Genomic DNA, 18,663 nt, shown 5'->3' with positions numbered 1-18,663 from the left:
CATAGTTTGCAGAAAGAACAGAGCAAAGAAGTGTCAACAAATCATGGCAGACTTACCTCCAGAGCGAACCACCCCAGCTGCTCCTTTTGAATTCACAACCATGGACCTATTCGGCCCTTATGAAGTGAAGGATGAAGTCAAGAAAAGAACCAGACTGAAAGTGTGGGGAATCGTCTTCAGTTGCATGGCCTCCCGTGCCATACACACTGAACTAGTGAGTGACCAGTCATCCCAAGGCTTCCTCCTCGCCTATCAGAGGTTCACGTCACTCAGAGGACATCCCAGGAAGCTCTGGTCAGACCCCGGCACAAATTTTGTGGGCGCCAAACCTGCTCTGGAACAGCTGTACACATTCCTTGACCGACTGGACAAGTCTCAAGTCGAAGACATGGCTGCCAACCATGGAACAGAATGGTCCTGGAAGATCCACCCTGCGGATTCTCCCCACAGAAATGGTGCTGCAGAAGCGGCTGTCAGAGTGGTCAAACGGGCCCTGACCAATGTCGGCGGAGATGGTGTCTTCACCTGGGGTGAATTTCAAACCTTCCTCTACATGGCTGCCAACCTTGCAAATGAGCGACCAATCGATGCAAGAACTCAAAGCAGGGAAGACTGTGTGGAATACATCACCCCGAACTCTCTGCTCCTAGGGCGTGCCAACCCTAAGGGAGATCCTGGAGACTTCCAGTTTGATCGCTATCCTTATAAAAGACTGCAAGTAATTCAAGCTGAAGTCACCAAATTCTGGAAGAAATGGAGCCAACTAGCTGGACCCAACCTCTTCATAAGAAACAAATGGCACACCAAAGAGCGAAATGTTTCTGTCGGAGATGTGGTCTGGTTGGCTGACCAAAATGCCCTGAGAGGACAGTACAAGCTGGCCAGAGTAGTCAGAGCCAATACGGACAGCAAAGGCATCGTAAGAGACGTGCTTGTGAGGACCTTTCCCAGCTATCCTGTCCTCATCAAGAAGACAAGCGACAAAGAAAAACCGACCACGAAAACCAAGAGGCTCAGACATCAAATCCCAGCAACAATCCTGCATAGGGATGTCAGACGCCTCATCATTCTAATTCCCATTGAAGAACAAAGGATGGAAGGACCTGTGTGACCCCATTGGGTTTTGAAAACCATGAGGGCCAAGTGGGAGGTGTGGAGTTGAAACTCAGTGTGAATGAAGTGTCCCTGCCCTGGAAGTAAGGAGCTGTCTCCTCCTTAATCTTACTCCTTGGTGAAGTACCAGAAAGAACTACATTTCCCAGAACACCAAGGTCAAGATGGCCACCAATTGGCTGATTCAAGGCAGCTGTTAAGGAATGGTGGTGCTGTCTCATTTCATGCAAGCAAGCAGAGCGGCAAGACGCAAAAATCTACAAGATCCATCTTTAAAAGACTTCCAACACACCAATGGTCGGTGAATATACCCACTTTGCAATATGCTGAAATGCTTATTTGTTAAAACTCACCTTGACATGTTGGTTTACTTACCTGTCTTAAATTGTTTTTAGTTTGAACCACAGCAAATTTACTCCAACCTTGAGCATTGATTGCATCTGGGTATTTTCTTACTGTTTGATAATTAAAAAGCTTGAGTTAATTGAATTGTTAAATAAGCTCAATTTAAAGGGATAAAAAGTCAAAGATTATGGTTCAAAGTTAAAAGTAATAAAGATAAAAGCAAAGTTGAAGGATAAAAATGTTAAAACTTTTGCTTAAAGTTAAGCTAATTATACTTACCTTTATACTTACCTTACTAATTAAGCTACCTTATTAATTAAGCTAATTACTTACCTTTACTCCGTTTGGTGGATTTACTCAGTTCCATCATGGTAATGAATTTACATGATTGATTACTTAATTGCATGATTAGTTAAATGATTAATTGAGTGAACGATTAAGTAATTAAACGATTGATTGATTAAATTAAATGATCAATTAATTTTGACTTCTTTAAAGTGACTAAAACTACTTTTCTGATTTACTTGTTTCATTTCACTGAAACTGGTTAATTTGACAGTGCATTCACATGCATTTAATCTAAGTGTCTAGAGTCCTTTTGAAAAGTAATGTTAGATAATTTAAAAGTTTAAACAATGGTATTTAAAAGTTTGCAAATTTAACTTTAAAAATAATACCTGTTTGAGTCAGTTGAATTTGAACCTTTTTGTAAATACCTGTACATATATTGTTTTTCCATTTGTTTCTTTGTGTTCGAAGGTTAACAACCTGATTGAATGAAGATCAACAGAAAAGAAACCAACAAAGCCAAAAAGTTGGATAAATAAAGTTGATCAATTGGAAATCCGAGTTGTCCTGGTGTCCTTTACGGAGTCAATAAGTGGAACTTGACATATAGTATCCGAGGTGGTTTAAAATACAAATCCGTGATCCACAATAGAAAAAGGAGAAAGGTACAAGGGCTCATTGGATTCCACACTAAGTTACGGTCAGAACGAAAAAAGATACGTCCTGCACTGCACTTTAGTCCTTCACTCTCACGTTCCTCATCCACAAATCTTTCATCCTCGCTCAAATTAATGGGGTAATTGTCGCTTTCTCGGTCCGAATCGCTCTCGCTGCTGGTGTAAACAATGGGGAAATGTGAGGAGCCCTTTAACCTGCGACGTCACGCTACTTCCGGTACAGGCAAGGCTTTTTTTTATCAGCGACCAAACGTTGCAAACTTTATCGTCAATGTTCTCTACTAAATCCTTTCAGCAAAAATATGGCAATATCGCGAAATGATCAAGTATGACACATAGAATGGATCTGCTATCCCCGTTTAAATAAGAACATTTCATTTCAGTAGGCCTTTAAGACAGAGAGGTCTATTAATGCATTTATAGCAATTATGAACACGATAAACACTAATCATAATATGAGGACATAAAGCATGGAGATCTGCATGTGCATGACCAACTGCAATATGACAAACGTGATGAATTTAAAACATTTGCAAAACTAAACTCGTAAAATAATGTATTCAAATGAAACCACTTTGTACATTTCATCATTTCAATAAACTGCTCCAATATTTAGTAAAAGGCACCCAAGGCAGGTGCATAGTTGTTGAAAATTTAATGAGCCCCACGGACACGGTAGCTCTCTGATAGCCGGGCCCCATTCTCTCCTCTCCCCCTCCCACTCTTACTGTTTGCCACCATCTCCACAGCGACACACTGCAGCGCCAACCCGCGATAAGATAATGAGGAAAACAAATACGTTTGAATAGCCGAGGCTTCTCTTGGCCGCTGGCATTGTTTACCATGGAACTTTGCAGCGAGGAGATAAGCATTCTTGTCTCGGGATTTATTACAAGAGGCAAATTTGTAGCTGTGAGTTTTAAGAGGTAATTGGATGGCTGGCCGCTTTTTGTTCTAGTTGAGAAATCGCGAGGATAACATGATCCTTGTGTTACATCATCAGTTTAGTACCTGGCACTCTAATGACAGAAAACAAATCGGTGCAGCAAGCTAATAGAGCGTAGCGTACATTAACAAAAAACGGTTTATTTTGCAGCTGGTCGGACATAAATTTGGTGTGCTAAGTCCAATTGACATTAAAAAAACAACACTAAAACATTACCACCCAAGGACTCCTGTTGACCCTTTAGACATGTCAAGTTTTTCAAACAGTAATGGAAAATTCTCTCTGCTTTGAGCACTTGTAGCTGCTTCTGAATTGTTTCAACCTGTGATTTTTTTTGTGTGTGCATCAAAGAAAGTTTAATTAATTATCTATGAAACATTTGTAACAGCTGCCAAACTTGAAAGCAAGAGGTAATGCTAACTGTCGACCAGCACCAAATTCTGGGCCCCTGATCCACGAGATTCCTACAGGACCACTTTCACTTTAAATTCAACATCGTCATAAACACACGCTTGATATGTTTATATGCACTGAAAAACTAAATATTGGTTGGATTTGGTTGAAACCAGCTTTTTACAACGCATGTAAAAACTTTAATTAGGTTTTTGACTTTTTAAACTCTAAAGAGACTTCAGTCAAAATGCCCATATCACCCCCGTTAAAGGCCTACTGAAATGAGATGTTCTTATTTAAACGGGGATAGCAGGTCCATTCTATGTGTCGTACTTGATCATTTCGCGATATTGCCATATTTTTGCTGAAAAGATTTAGTAAAGAACATCGACGATAAAGTTCGCAACTTTTGGTCGCTGATAAAAAAGCCTTGCCTGTAGCGGAAGTAGCGTGACGTCACAGGTTGTGGAGCTCCTCACATCTGCACATTGTTTACAATCATGGCCACCAGCAGCGAGAGCGATTCGGACCAAGAAAGCGACGATTACCCCATCAATTTGAGCGAGGATGAAAAATTTGTGGATGAGGAAAGTGAGAGTGAAAGATTAGAAGGCAGTGGAAGCGATTCAGATAGGGAAGATGCTGTGAGAGGCAGGTGGGACCTGATATTCAGCTGGGAATGACTAAAACAGTAAATAAACACAAGACATATATATACTCTATTAGCCACAACACAACCAGGCTTATATTTAATATGCCACAAATTAATCCCGCATAACAAACACCTCCCCCCTCCCGTCCATATAACCCGCCAATACAAATCAAACACCCCGCACAACACACTCAATCCCACAGCCCAAAGTACCGTTCACCTACGCAAAGTTCATACAGCACATATATTTCCCCAAAGTTACGTACATGACATGCACATAGCGGCACGCACGTACGGGCAAGCGATCAAATGTTTGGAAGCCGCAGCTGCGTACTCACGGTAGCGCGTATCCAACTCAAAGTCCTCCTGGTAAGAGTCTCTGTTGTCCCAGTTCTCCACAGGCCAATGGTAAAGCTTGACTGTCATATTTCGGGAATGTAAACAATGAAACACCGGCTACGGCGTAGCCGCTACGTGTTTGTGTTGCTGCAGCCGGCCGCTAATACACCGCTTCCCACCTACAGCTTTCTTCTTTGCTGTCTTCATCGTTCATTAAACAAATTGCAAAAGATTCACCAACACAGATGTCCAGAATACTGTGGAATTTTGCGATGAAAACAGACGACTTAATAGCTGGCCACAATGTTGTCCCAAAATGTCCGCTACGATCCTTGACGTCACGCGCAAACGTCATCATACCGAGACGTTTTCAGCAGGATATTTTGCGGGAAATTTAAAATGTCACTTTATAAGTTAACCCGGCCGTATTGGCATGTGTTGCAATGTTAAGATTTCATCATTGATATATAAACTATCAGACTGCGTGGTCGGTAGTAGTGGCTTTCAGTAGGCCTTTAACTCGTTTTAAAACCCGTGGAGACCTGGCATGCCAGGCCATAGCTCCTAGACTTTGGAACAATTTGCACCAGTCCCTCTGTGATCTTGACTGTGTTGAAACTTTTTAAGAATCATTTGAAAACTTCTCTTTTTAGTAAAGTTAACTATAATGTTTAATCCACTTTGTATCATTTGTATTATGTTGCCCCTGTTGATTTAATTGAATTGTTGTTTTACTTCACCTATGTTTTGTACAGCGCTTTGTGATTTTATCTGTGAAAAGTGCTTTATAAATAAAATGTACTTACCGTACTTTCTTACTTAAAGATGGGGTTAACATATCTGGATAAACCCCCCTAAAACACTTAGTTCTGTTTGGGGTGAATAAATGAAACAATTACAAAAATTTGCCAGCAAATTCAATATAAAGTGGCAAGAATATGAATTTAAATAATCATTATTCAATCATTATAGTTATTCACTTAACTACGATTATAAATCTGTCAAGTTTTCCTTTACTTCAGAGTGTAAAGCAAACATTAGCTGATACACATATGATCATCAGTAATTAACAATACATCATTATAAATACGATTACATTAGTATTAGTGCATCTCTTGGAGGGTAAGCTTCCCCCTGTCTTTAAAACCCGTGTTTCTAACTGTAATTGAGGGTCCTTGAACGCATCACAGTTATGTGCAAGGAGAAGCAGAAGTGAATCTTTTACATAACTTCCTCCTTATCTGCCACAGATAGATGTATCATACTTTCTCCTATCACCTCCTACTTCTTCCAAAATGTTGGTACTTTGTGGGAATGCTTAAAGGTGAGGTTATGACATCCGTGTTGAGTGAAGTGTCCAAAGGTTTGCCGCTATCCAGGCGGAAAGAACCATTTTGTTTTTTGATAAGGGGGTGTAGGCAGTCTTAGACATTCTTAATTTGATTTAAGCAACCTAATTATTGCACTTTAATGGCTATATTTGTTTTATATTCACATTTTTGACGTCCTTTGTACAACTTACATAACTTAAATGGCAGACATTTTTTTAAAACTTAACCAAAGCCCAGGGTACAACATCCTCACTTCGACAACTCTGCTGTTGATTGTTGGTTTATTAGTAGGATTTCACCAAAAATGTTTTACGGTTTGCAAATGTTATTGCTTTATTTGACTGTACATATTGAATTACGTACATCCTTCTCCAGGAACCAGAGTCTCACATTCAAACCAACAACTTCGTTAACAGTTGAATCTTGGCAGAGATGCCGTCTATTTTTTCAAGACATGGCCTGAGAGTACCGGGCTTCCAACTCCCAACAACAAAATTCCGTGCATTATTGTGGGAAATTGTGTTATCAGTCAATGGATATTTGCAAAAGTCACTTTGACCCTTTGGTATTTGACTGATACTGAAAGCATGAGATTTCAGATACAATGTACAACTTTTTGATACATTTCCTTCTACTGCACAGACTAAATATTAACAGGTGAAGAGCTCTCGTGTGAGATTTTATAATTGTATCTTTTTTACAGCCTTGGTGTAAAACAGATGCGACAACAAATTCAATTGGTGGCTTGTTCACCTTTCAATCCTTGTAAATTAAAAGCAGCAGGCTCACAGGCTGGAAGTCTACTGATAGCCGGTGTGTACAATAGACACTACATGAGGCACTGTAGTGACGGATATACAATACTGCAATCTGTTAGCGGGGTCAGGCCATCATTTAGAAGACTTGCATGTAATCCGTTCATTTTTATACTGGAAAATACAAGTCAAATGTTAATGTTTTTATTCAATTCAAGGGCACTTTGCTAATTAGAGCAGTATATATGGTTTTGTCTCCACAACCTGCTGCATTATTTATACAGGAAAAGCCATTAAGAAAGTAACAATCCTATATCAGTTAAATCGACCATTAGTATAACATCAATTACTTAGAAAATGACTGGAGTAAAATTACTCATGACCACTTCAGAAAGTGTTTTTCTCCTTTGACTTGTTCCTTGTGGATTGTCACAGAAGGCTTAACCTCTTTCTCAGCGCTTTGAAATCCACACCTGCTTAAAAATACTTCTTCAGTGGCGGGTGTCCAGTTTATTTCACTTTGGACCTTCGTGACAAATGAAGGCTGATCATAATCTCAAGAGTTGTAATTGAAGAAAACTACAGTACATGCGTTTCCATTTGTTCTTCGTCTTGTTGTGCCAGCAATTTCATCTCACTTTTGTTACACTAGTGAATAATTAAACTGTGTGCTCACTTCCTGATGACAGAATAGCGCAATGCCTCATTCTCTCATTTTAAAATATTAAAGAGGTTGTTCTTTGTACGTGCAACCTTTCCCTGCTGAACAAAAACAAAACGTGTCAAGACTGAATTATTTTGGATGTTTGTTCTTTTATCACTGGTTGCAAACTAAGCTGTTCCACGAAGGACTAGGGCAGAATAGAACATGAGTAATCATAAGCAGCCTTGTGTATTACATTTAGACAAGCACATATGCTAAGCCACATGTAGCTTTAATGTAAGGTCTTTAGTCAGTAGAGCGTTGGCCTTGAGCTACATCCAATCAAGGGAAAGCTCGGCCGGGTCAGGTTTGCCTCTACGGGAGTCAAGCACCACCTTTCATTTTCTTCACCTGGTCTGTGGTTCGTCATCACATACTCGGGTCCACCTTCGCCGGTGGCAAGCCATGTTTAAGCACAAAGCCAGTCTGGCAAGGCCATTGGAGAGATAATCCTCTTAGGGGACTCGTTACTCATTTGTCAGTGTCCAGATAAAGCACAACTTTATAGGATTTAGTGGGGAAGTGCCCGGTCACTCCCTGACCTCCCCCATGTGGGACAAGGAGAGGTAGACACACTGTATGGGATTTTGCTTTGGATGCCTGGCTGGGGGCCTTGGAAAAGAAAGGGAGCGGGATTTGGCTCTGCATCACTGTTAGCGAACTGCATGATATCAGAATCAGAAATACTTTATTAATCCCCGAGGGGAAATTAAAATTTTTAATTTTAAAAAGTAGCTACCTTTTTTCAATACCTGCACTTACAAATATATCTGAAATGTTTTAAGCGTACAGAATAGAATACCACAAGCCTTTATTGGCTTATGGTATTTATACGGTCTTCAGGCCAGGGTCTTCTAAAGATCCCGAAAACTCATTTTAAAATCCGTGGAGACCTGGCATTCCAGGCTATAGCTCCCAGGCTCTGGAACAATTTGCACCACTCCCTTCGTGATTTTGACTGTGTTGAAACTTTTAAGAAACATTGGAAAACTTCTCTTTTTAGTAAAGCTTTTAGTTGATGCACCTTTTAACTATAATTTTTAATCCACTTGGTATCCTTTGTATGATGTTGCCCCTGTTGTTTTCAATTGAATTGTTGTTTTACTTTACCTATGTTTTGTACAGCTCTTTGTGATTTTATCTGTGAAAAACGCTTTATAAAAACAATTTACTTACTAATTTACTTACTATTTCAGTTAGACTATTATAGTGATAGTTTTCTCACGCTGACTAATTTTGACTTTATGTCTAGAGATGGTCCGTCCATCTTCGGACATCCTATTGAAATGATTTGAGTAAGACATTTAGAGTTCTTGGCACAAGAGGTAAAAGGTGCTACTCTTTGTTTTTACAGACTCTGTCCAACAGTTTTGCATGATCATTTGAATCCCAAAGTCTTCACTGATGTTTGTTTGGTCTCAAGACCATTGCTGACATAAGAGTGTCTGGACACAGAATGACTCGTATGTAGCATCTCATTCAGATGATCGGGTACTGAGAAAGGTAGTGCACAATGGGGTAGGACAGGGGTCTTCAACTAAAATTCAATTAGAGAACATTTTCTGCAAAGCCCCAAAAACAAAAAAACTTTGCAGGCTACAAATTGCTATTAGGCCAGACTAAATTAGTATTGTGAACACCTGCTTTATAGATCAGTTTAGGTGTTTTATTAGGGTTTGCAAGTGCCTATTTTTTGTAAAATCAGTTCAGACATGTGTGTGTATGTTTGGCCAAAACTTTGTGCTTTGTGTCATTATTTAATGTTACATAGGCTTCAGCCCCCCCCCCCCCCCCCTCGCTGCACCCTCACAGTAGAAAATGGATGGATTGCAATGTTTTATTAAAGCCATCATCTCTGAACAAGAGACAACATATTTTTGTACTTCCAAAGGAAAGAATGAGCATAAATGAGTTTATACGTTTTAGGTTGTAAGTAGGGATGTCCGATAATGGCTTTTTGCCGATATCCGATATTGTCCCAACTCTTTAATTACCGATACCGATATCAACCGATACCGATATCAACCGATATATACAGTCGTGGAATTAACACATTATTATGTCTAATTTGGACAACCAGGTATGGTGAAGATAAGGTACTTTTAAAAAAAAATTATAAAATAAAATAAGATAAATAAATTAAAAACATTTTCTTGAATAAAAAAGAAACTAAAACAATATAAAAACAGTTACATAGAAACTAGTAATTAATGAAAATGAGTAAAATTAACTGTTAAAGGTTAGTACTATTAGTGGACCAGCAGCACGCACAATCATGTGTGCTTACGGACTGTATCCCTTGCAGACTGTATTGATATATATTGATATATAATGTAGGAACCAGAATATTAATAACAGAAAGAAACAACCCTTTTGTGTGAATGAGGAGGGAGGTTTTTTGGGTTGGTGCATTAATTGTAAGTGTATCTTGTGTTTTTTATGTTGATTTAATTAAAAAAAAAAAAAAAAAAAAAAAACACGATACCGATTATAAAAAAACCGATACCGATAATTTCCGATATTACATTTTAACGCATTTATCAGCCGATAATATCGGCAGGCCGATATTATCGGACATCCCTAGTTGAAAGCACTTTTTTGCTGTCCACTGAACTTTTTCTAAAGAGGTGTGTATTTATCATTCTGTTGTCTCCGACTTGTCGCTGTCCTGTCTCTCCACCCGTCGACCGCGACCGGTGGTCAGGGCAAGACTCTAACACTCAGTCGTATCTGTCCTTCTGCGCAAGTCTCAACCTTTTTCTTTCCAATTTCCGTGGATATCACTCGTTTCGCTTCTCTCTCGTCTGCCTCTGCACTTAGAGTTACCATGTTTACCACCAGGAATGCACAGATTTGATTGGATGACGAATAGGGATGTGCTGATTGATCTGCAACCAATCGTTATCAGATGATTTTCGTGAGAAAGTATGTTATCGGCCATCACAAATGCTGATTCTTATTAATATCAATAATTTTTATCACTGGAGGACGAGGCTAAATATGTTGCTCACTGAGAGAAAGGCAGACCTAAGAGCTAAGCTAACCTAGCTTGAAATAACATCAAGAAAAAGGAGCTTAGTAAACTTTAAGAAGTGCAGATGGAAACGCTTTGCAGCGGAAAGTAAGCAGATATTACCATGAAATTAACAAGTAGATTAATAAGAGTCTTGAGAGAAAATAATATAACAACAACTGTTGGTGCGTCAGAATTGTCGCAGTCAGTACACAACCGTAAGAAGAGGATCGTATCGATCGATAAATTGGTGGTGTCGATATTGAGGGTGGTATTAGATTATGATCGATATTAGAGTGATCAGATCGATATTTTCAATTTCTCAAGATAATTTTTTGTTGTTTTTGTTAATGTTTACAAACTCTGGGAATAATTCCTTGGACACAGGTTGACTTTGAGGGCGAAAACCCAAGGATATAAATGAGTAGCAGATAATAGTTTTTGATTTTATTTAACTATTGTACCCTATTGACTTTTTTTTTGCTCCAACAATTGTATGTCATAAAAGAGAATACGGAACTAGTTTAAATATTTTGTTGATATTGTTTAACTGTCAATGGTGTCTATGGATGTCGTCATTCATCCAGGTCATTGTAATCTCAGGGCATTCAATCGATCAAATGGACTGTTTGGTTTGTCGGGGAGAAGACGTTAGGTCTCTCATCCAATAGGCTTCATCAGTTCATGCTCAGAGACTTAGATTGGTCAGATCAGCGACTGGTGACAAACCAAAAATATTTGGGGTTTTGGCACCAGTCACTAGACTAGGTTAGACCAAACTAAGTCTCTGAGCATGAACTGATGAAGCCTACTTGGATGAGAGGCAAAACGTCTTCTAAGACAAACCAAACAGTCCAGTTGCGATCAATTGAATGCCCTGAGATTAAACTGTCAATGGCACTCACCATAAATAGATTTTGAAATCATGTGATCGGCACAACTGATCTCATTCATGGATGATCGATATCGGAATTGGCAGCAGTTATAACCTTGATCGGAACATCCCTACTGAGCAATGTCACGTGGGCTTGTTTAAATCATATGCAATTAGTCAGAGTATTTCCAGATCGGATGAATCATTACAATAAAGTCTATAAAAGCTGCTCCAGTCAAAATAGAACTGCTTCAATAATTAATTGATTCTAGTCCCAGGTCCGTAATGGACGGCATTAGTGTCCAGACTTGGACTGCCAGTTAGTGATCCCTGAGTTTTGGGTCTCAAATTCAACAAACCCATTGAGCACCTTATATGTCAGAGACAATGACTGATTCAATGTCCTAACAGTATATTAAAACTAAATGAAAGGTAAACACTATGTGCAAAAGCCTGCCTTGCATATTATTATTAAATGATGTGATGATGCAGCACGGTGAAGCTTGTGCCTCACAATAAGAAGGTTCTAGGTTCGATTACCGGGCTCAGGGTCTTTCTGTGTGGAGTTTGCATGTTCTCCCCAAGACTGTGTGGGTCCTTTCCAGGTACTCCGGCTTTCTCCCACCTCCAAAGACATGCACTTGGGGATAAGCTTATTGGCAACACTAAATTGGCCCTAGTGTGTGAATGGGAGTGTGAATGTTGTCTATCTGTGTTGGCCCTGCAAAGAGGTGGTGACTTGTCCAGGGTGTACCCTGCTTTCCGCCCGAGTGCAGCTGGGATAGGCTCCAGCCCCTGAAAGGGACAAGCAGCAGAAAATGGATGGCTGGGTGGATGTAATGATTGTAAAATAATAAATATGATGTAAATTATACAGTACAAATCCACCATCTTTGTTTTAAGTAGCAGTAATTTTGACATAGAAAAATAGTGAATAGGATGGTTAGCAGAATTCTAAAAAAAAAAAAACATTGTAAAAGAGAACATGTGTTGTCTGCGGTGCACATTTATATGTTGCCCATTTGGTTCTGAAATGTGCAACTCTGACAAAAAAATTTACCAAAAAAAAATGTTCACTGTAGAGCAAGGGTGTCAAACTCATTTTAGATCTGGGGCCACATGGAGAAAAATCTACTCCCATGTGGGCCGGACTGGTAAAATCACGGCACGATAACTTAAAAATAAAGACAATTTAAGATTATTTTCTTTGTTTAAAAATAGAACATTCTGAAATTGTACAAATCATAATGTTTTTTTACACTTACATGTTGCGGTTAATAGTATTCTATTTTTTTCGTTATTTATATTTTCTGAATAAATTATGAGATAATGTTCATCAGTCAGCTCATTGGTGTTAATTTTCAATTTATCAGGATACAAAAATGATATCAAAATCAAATTACGGTATGTTATTTATGTAGTTTGATAATTTTCCTCGACTGATGCACTAACATCATGTGGTTTATTTTGTACATATGTAGCATCATCTACAAATATGCGAAGAATTGCTATTGCGACATCCAGTGGACACATTTAGAACAGCTGTTTTTTTCATTCAAAAATTTCAGGTTAATTTTTTTACTTAGCAAACTCATCCCGCGGGCCGGATAAAACCTGTTAGCGGGCCTGATCCGGCCCTCGGGCCGTACGTTTGACACCCCTGCTGTAGAGGCTGATTCTCAGGTGGATCTAAGGCTCCCATTAGTTAAAGTTTGTTCTAAATGTTGCACAATACTGCAAACCAGAAGCTTCAATAGATGATGAGAAAAGTATGTCTCATTGCTTAAAAAAGAACAAACAAAAAAAATGTCATGCTTTGATTTAATTTCCGAAAAGCCAGTAATTTAATTGAACTCTCAAAACTGCTCACCATCGTGGTTTGCTTGAAGTAGATGGACTGACTCATTTAAATATGTTAAAAAGCTTAATTAAACATTACCCTTGTTCCTGTTCAATGGATAAAAAGAAGAAAAGCTGCAATATACTGTACATCCGCTAGCTTTACAATTTGGCCTGCACCAGTAACATTTTTTTTGTTTTGTTGTTGTTGTCCTGTCATGTATAGTTTTGTCAACTCCCAAACTAAGAATGGTGCCACACCGCTCTACCTGGCCTGCCAGGAGGGCCATTTGGAGGTGATCCAGTACCTGGTCAAAGACTGTGGAGCTGATCCACTCATAAGGGCCAATGATGGGATGACACCCCTGCATGCTGCTTCCCAGATGGGCCACAATACTGTCATTGTCTGGCTGGTATGGAATGGTCCATGTCTTCTTTTGATGAAGTTATCCGAGTATTACAAGACAAAATGTATATATTAAAGTCGAGAGTTTCATGTCTTTTTCGCAACTGTTCATGCAGATGAGTTTCACAGAGATCAGCCTGATGGACAAGGATGGCGATGGGGCCACAGCCATGCACTTTGCTGCCAGTCGCGGTCATGCAAAAGTTCTCAGCTGGTTGCTGCTGCACGGCGGCGAAATAGTCACTGACAACTGGGGAGGGACCCCTCTTCATGACGCTGCAGAGAACGGCGAACTGGAGGTGAGCATTTCTCTATTACCTTTTCTTATGTAATTATAAAGTTGACTTAAAAAACTAGTCCAGTATAGGTGTGTTAGAGTTTAACGGTGCATTAATGTAACTGCAGGTCTTAAGGGGTAACTGCACTTTTTTTTATTTTCCCCCATTATTCACAATACTTATGTGAGATCAGAACACACGTCTTTCTCTTTTCTGTGTGCTCTAAATAGTGAAAAACTGCTAGCAAGAGGCAGTCAACAAAGCAGGTAACAGGAAGTCATCTATTTAATCTATATAGCCCTCTATAAAACATCCAAAAATCGTCAACAGCACCTAATTTACATGCAGTGATTTGCATATCAACCAAGCTATAGCGATCTTGTTATTGTAGGAGCTACCACCGACAAACTGCTTTTCTGGCTTCGAGACACAATGCCTTGCTTCTCACTCACAATACAATGTGATAGGAGCACATTCGGTACTGACTGAGAAACAAGCACAGCAGTGTTTCCCACACATTCATTTATTTGTGGCGGCCCGCCACGAAAGAATTAAGGCCGCCACAAATAGATATGTTTATTTATTCATTTATTTTTTTTTTTGTCCTGTCCAGCTTCTCAGGCAAATCATATAGTTGATGTAGATGCCCATATCGGCTGTTCAGATTTACTTTACAAAAGAGAAGTGTAGGATCAAGATTTTTGGAGCTCTTTGTTCAGTGGATCAGATGTTTGATGAAGCTTTGTGTCTATCTACCACCACTACTGTTTTCTGTTTATTTGTTACTGACTGTGGCAGGACACCTCTGCCTCTGTTTCACTTTATGTTGCTGGTAAATAATATGGTTGTAGTAGTAGGCTAAAGTTAAATTATTTAGTATGCACTAATTAAAGGGGCAGAGCTTTAAGAGACCTTTTAGCTTTTATATTTTTATAAGATATATTTTTTGTAAGAACCACAATTAATAAATATATTTCAGTGAATAACTTATTGTTCAAATCTGTATATAAATATGTACATAAAGTGTTGTAATTATATTGTAAAATGGATGGATGGATGGATGGATGGATGGGCATTTAAAACAAAACTGTTATTATTAATTAGTAGGTATACATTTTTTGAGCCTTTTTAGAGAAAATTAGTAGTAAATTATGCAAATTACTCGATGATGTCATGATGACCACGCCCATAACCACGCCCATAACCACGCCCCCACCGCCACAGGTATCTTGGTAGTTTATGGGTAACACTGCACAGCCATATGAACTACTACGAATAGACAACCCAATTATCGCTAAAGTATTAGCCCATGTTTTGTTTGCACACAACGAGATCAGCCGTGTATTTTGCTGTGATATCAAGCACTGTGTGCTCCATGTATCACAAATAATATCATGGTGACTTAATCGATGGACAGTTTTCCGTCGGGGCCAGCTGTCCTCGGGTGTCTTTTCCAGTTGATTTTGGTTAGGTTTATACCAGTGCATGTTTACTTGACGTAGTCTCTTAGAGCGGTGTCCTCTTCGCCAAATACACAAAGTCTTTGCATCGATGTAACAACGTGTGCAGCTGTTTCTGTCGCCACTGACTTCGCAAGCTCCACATTTACACCATAAAGTCATGTCTGTGTGGTTGATATATTTTGTTAAGGCTGCAGCTAACGATTATTTTTCTATCGATTAATCTATAGATTATTTTTTTCGATTAATCGGTTAATCTATAGATTATTTTTTTCGATTAATCTATAGATTATTTTTCCTTTTACCGATTATTTTTTTATTCAAAATGAAGATGAAAAAATAAATGTAGGCCCGTTTTTTCAAAAGGCATGGCTTTTATTTACAAAAAAAAAGAAGTATGGCCACTCAGTCAACATTGACAACAACATGACTAAATATTCTGTAACAATGTAAACATTTAAAACTTTTAACATTTAACAAAATTAAAAGTAGCTTATTTGCTTTTTAATGTGCAAATATAAAAGTCAACATCCAGTGCAAATCTTAATATTCTGCAATAGTATAAGCATTTCAAAAGTAAAAGTATTGCTTATTTTACTTTAAAATGTGCAAAAATAAAGATAAACATCCAGTACAAAAAAAGTGCAAAACAAAATATTCTGTAACAACAGTGTAAACATTTCAACAAAAGTGAAAGTATTGCTTATTTGCTAAAATGTGCAAAAATAAAGATAAACATCCAATACAAAAAAGTGCCAATCTAAATATTCTGGAGCACTGTAAACATTAAGTATTGCTTTTAAAATGTGCAAAATAAACATCCAGTCCAACACAGTACACAATAACCAATTCTACTCATTCCAGTGAGTGACTAACAGTTGTAATGAAGAAAGGTTAGCATGTCTACATGTTTGGTTCTTTTCTTGTTTACAATATTCCCAGCAGCTGAAAATAGGCGCTCAGAAGGGGTCGATGTGGCTGGAACTGAGAGGTAATTAGCCTTCACCTCAAGCCAGGACTGCGAGTGAGCTGAGCTGCAGTTTATATTTCTAGAAGGTCAACGGGCTCATAGTGATGTTACTAGTAGTTGACTGGGAGGTGTTTATTATCATTTGGGGAGAGTCCGCTGCCTGATGCTCACCTGCTAAACATCTATCTGCTCCACGCTGAAGCGCTGACTACATGCGCTCTGAATACACACTGCTGATTGGCTGATAATGCTTTGTGTGTACCAATCAGATGGTTGTGTGGGTGGGACAATGCTGCGTGCTGAGACAGAGGCAGAAGAGCGAAGCAGCTTGTTAAGACTTTAGCTTAGAAACTCGTTCGGTACACCCCCGTGCCGAACCGAAAGCCCCGTACCGAAACGGTTCAATACAAAACACGTACCGTTACACCCCTAGCAGATACAAATGACACATTCATGTTTTTGTGTAATGATGACAACGTATGCTCGCGCGGACGATTGACTAGTTGATGGTTTTCTTTTCAAATGTTCGTTCATAGCCGTTGTGCTGCTATGATAGGCCATTTCCGCTCGACACAGTGTGCATACAACAACATTATTAGGCCGTTTATTGAAATACTCCCACACTTTTGACCACTTTTGGCATGCTTTTCCCCCCTCGCTCGCACCGCTCGCATCGTCTGCTTTGATCGTCTGCTTTGCGGTCCGCCATGACGGTAGTGTGACGTAAATATGCGACGCGTCGACGCACAAAAACGGCGTCGACGTATTTACGTAACCGATGACGTCGACTACGTCGACGCGTCGTTTCAGCCTTATATTTTGTATCCCTCGACAGAATTTCTATCCCCTGCTGGGGTCCTGTGGTCCAACATTCATCCCTCTTTTCTTTCCCGCACAATTTAGAAAATTCTCCTTACATTCAGGCTTAAAAGGATAAGGTTCTGGGGCCGTACTTATCAAGCTTCTTAGAATTACTCCTAAGAAGTCTGCTAAGAGTTGACTTAAGAGTAAATAAATTGTTCGCTGAAAGCTGCACTTAAAAGTTAGTTATCAAGCGTCTTACTCACACTTTCAGCGAAGTGTAGGACTGAATCTTAAGTGTCACACTCAGAGCTGAATTACGACATTACTATGTGCCGTAAACGGAATTTTAGGTGACGTCATTTCTGTGTCCATAGAAATGACCAATCACGGAAGGGAATCCCTTGTCTAAGAATAAAGAAATATCTTGGAAATATTTAAGTGGACAATGGGAGTGTATATTTTGACAATAAACTACAAAATAATACAAAACAAACTAGTCCCCGCCGGCACTCACGCTACCGCTCCCTCTCTTCTCTCGCCCACACACTCACTGACGTCACTCACCTCACGGCCACACACATACGCTACTGTCATAACATTTTCTTTCCAATTCATTAATTAGGCAACTAATTTGAAACTGGTGTGGGTGGCTCTATATATACTAGCCCACTGCAGACACATGCAGAAATCAACAAGGAATCGAAAAGTATTAAATCCGTGACAAAAATAATATCCGCTCTGTCTAAACGATACCGTTTGATCAGCTGCTCGTCATCAAAAAAAAAAAAACATTGTTCCGTTCCCTGAACGTTCGCGCACGTCTCTCTCGCCTCAGTGCCATCCCCTGCTGGCAACTCCTAACCACTTAAGACACCTCTGAAGGTCTCTTAAATATCGTGGAGAGTAGGAGTGATTCTTAGACTTAAGAACGTTGATAAAAAGCTTTTATTCTTAAGTTTGAGAGTAGGACTAAATTTTGCAAATTCTCAGGACTTAAGTGTAAAATGGCACTCTAAGAAGCTTGATAAGTACGGCCCCTGATCCTCATTTCTCCCAAAGTAGTCGCTCTCACGAATTCTGCCACAATTAGTGGGCACCGAACGTCGGAAGTAGCGTTCGTTGCTATGTGCTCTGTGAAATCAATGCACCCAGAAAATAAGTTTTAGTATCGCTGAAAAATACTGTAATTGCTACCAATCATGTTGTGTCTGCATCACATACATACTTACATGTATATAAAAAGTTGTTTTTAGGATGTTTTTAGAGGGCTTCATAGGTGAAATAGGTCAATTCTCATGACCTGCATTGGCAGCCACCTCTTGCTGGCAGCTTTTCCACTATTTAGAACGCACAGAAAAGACAAAGGTCTGTGTTCTTGTCTCACATAAGTATTGTGAATGATGGGAACAATTCCAAATAAAGTCTAGTTTCCATTTATCGAATAATACTGTAGGACGGTAATGTTTTCAGCTTTATG

The 18,663-nt window shown here is 39.2% G+C and overlaps 1 protein-coding gene across 3 annotated transcripts in view; it reads left to right on the top strand.

Moving 5' to 3' along the window:
• espn (espin) overlaps nucleotides 1-18,663 on the top strand; it is a 98,350-nt gene that overhangs the window by 29,893 nt on the left and 49,794 nt on the right. For all 3 annotated transcript variants that reach the window (XM_062054592.1, XM_062054591.1, XM_062054593.1), the window contains exons 3-4: nucleotides 13,495-13,681; nucleotides 13,791-13,973. In XM_062054592.1, the coding sequence (XP_061910576.1) occupies nucleotides 13,495-13,681; nucleotides 13,791-13,973 (370 nt within the window). The remainder of the gene's footprint in view (nucleotides 1-13,494; nucleotides 13,682-13,790; nucleotides 13,974-18,663) is intronic.

This window comes from Entelurus aequoreus, linkage group LG07 (assembly GCF_033978785.1).
Source record: "Entelurus aequoreus isolate RoL-2023_Sb linkage group LG07, RoL_Eaeq_v1.1, whole genome shotgun sequence".
In the NCBI taxonomy this organism is placed as follows: domain Eukaryota; kingdom Metazoa; phylum Chordata; class Actinopteri; order Syngnathiformes; family Syngnathidae; genus Entelurus; species Entelurus aequoreus.
Note: the sequence above shows the minus strand (reverse complement) of the source record. Positions and strands in the feature narration are given on the sequence as shown.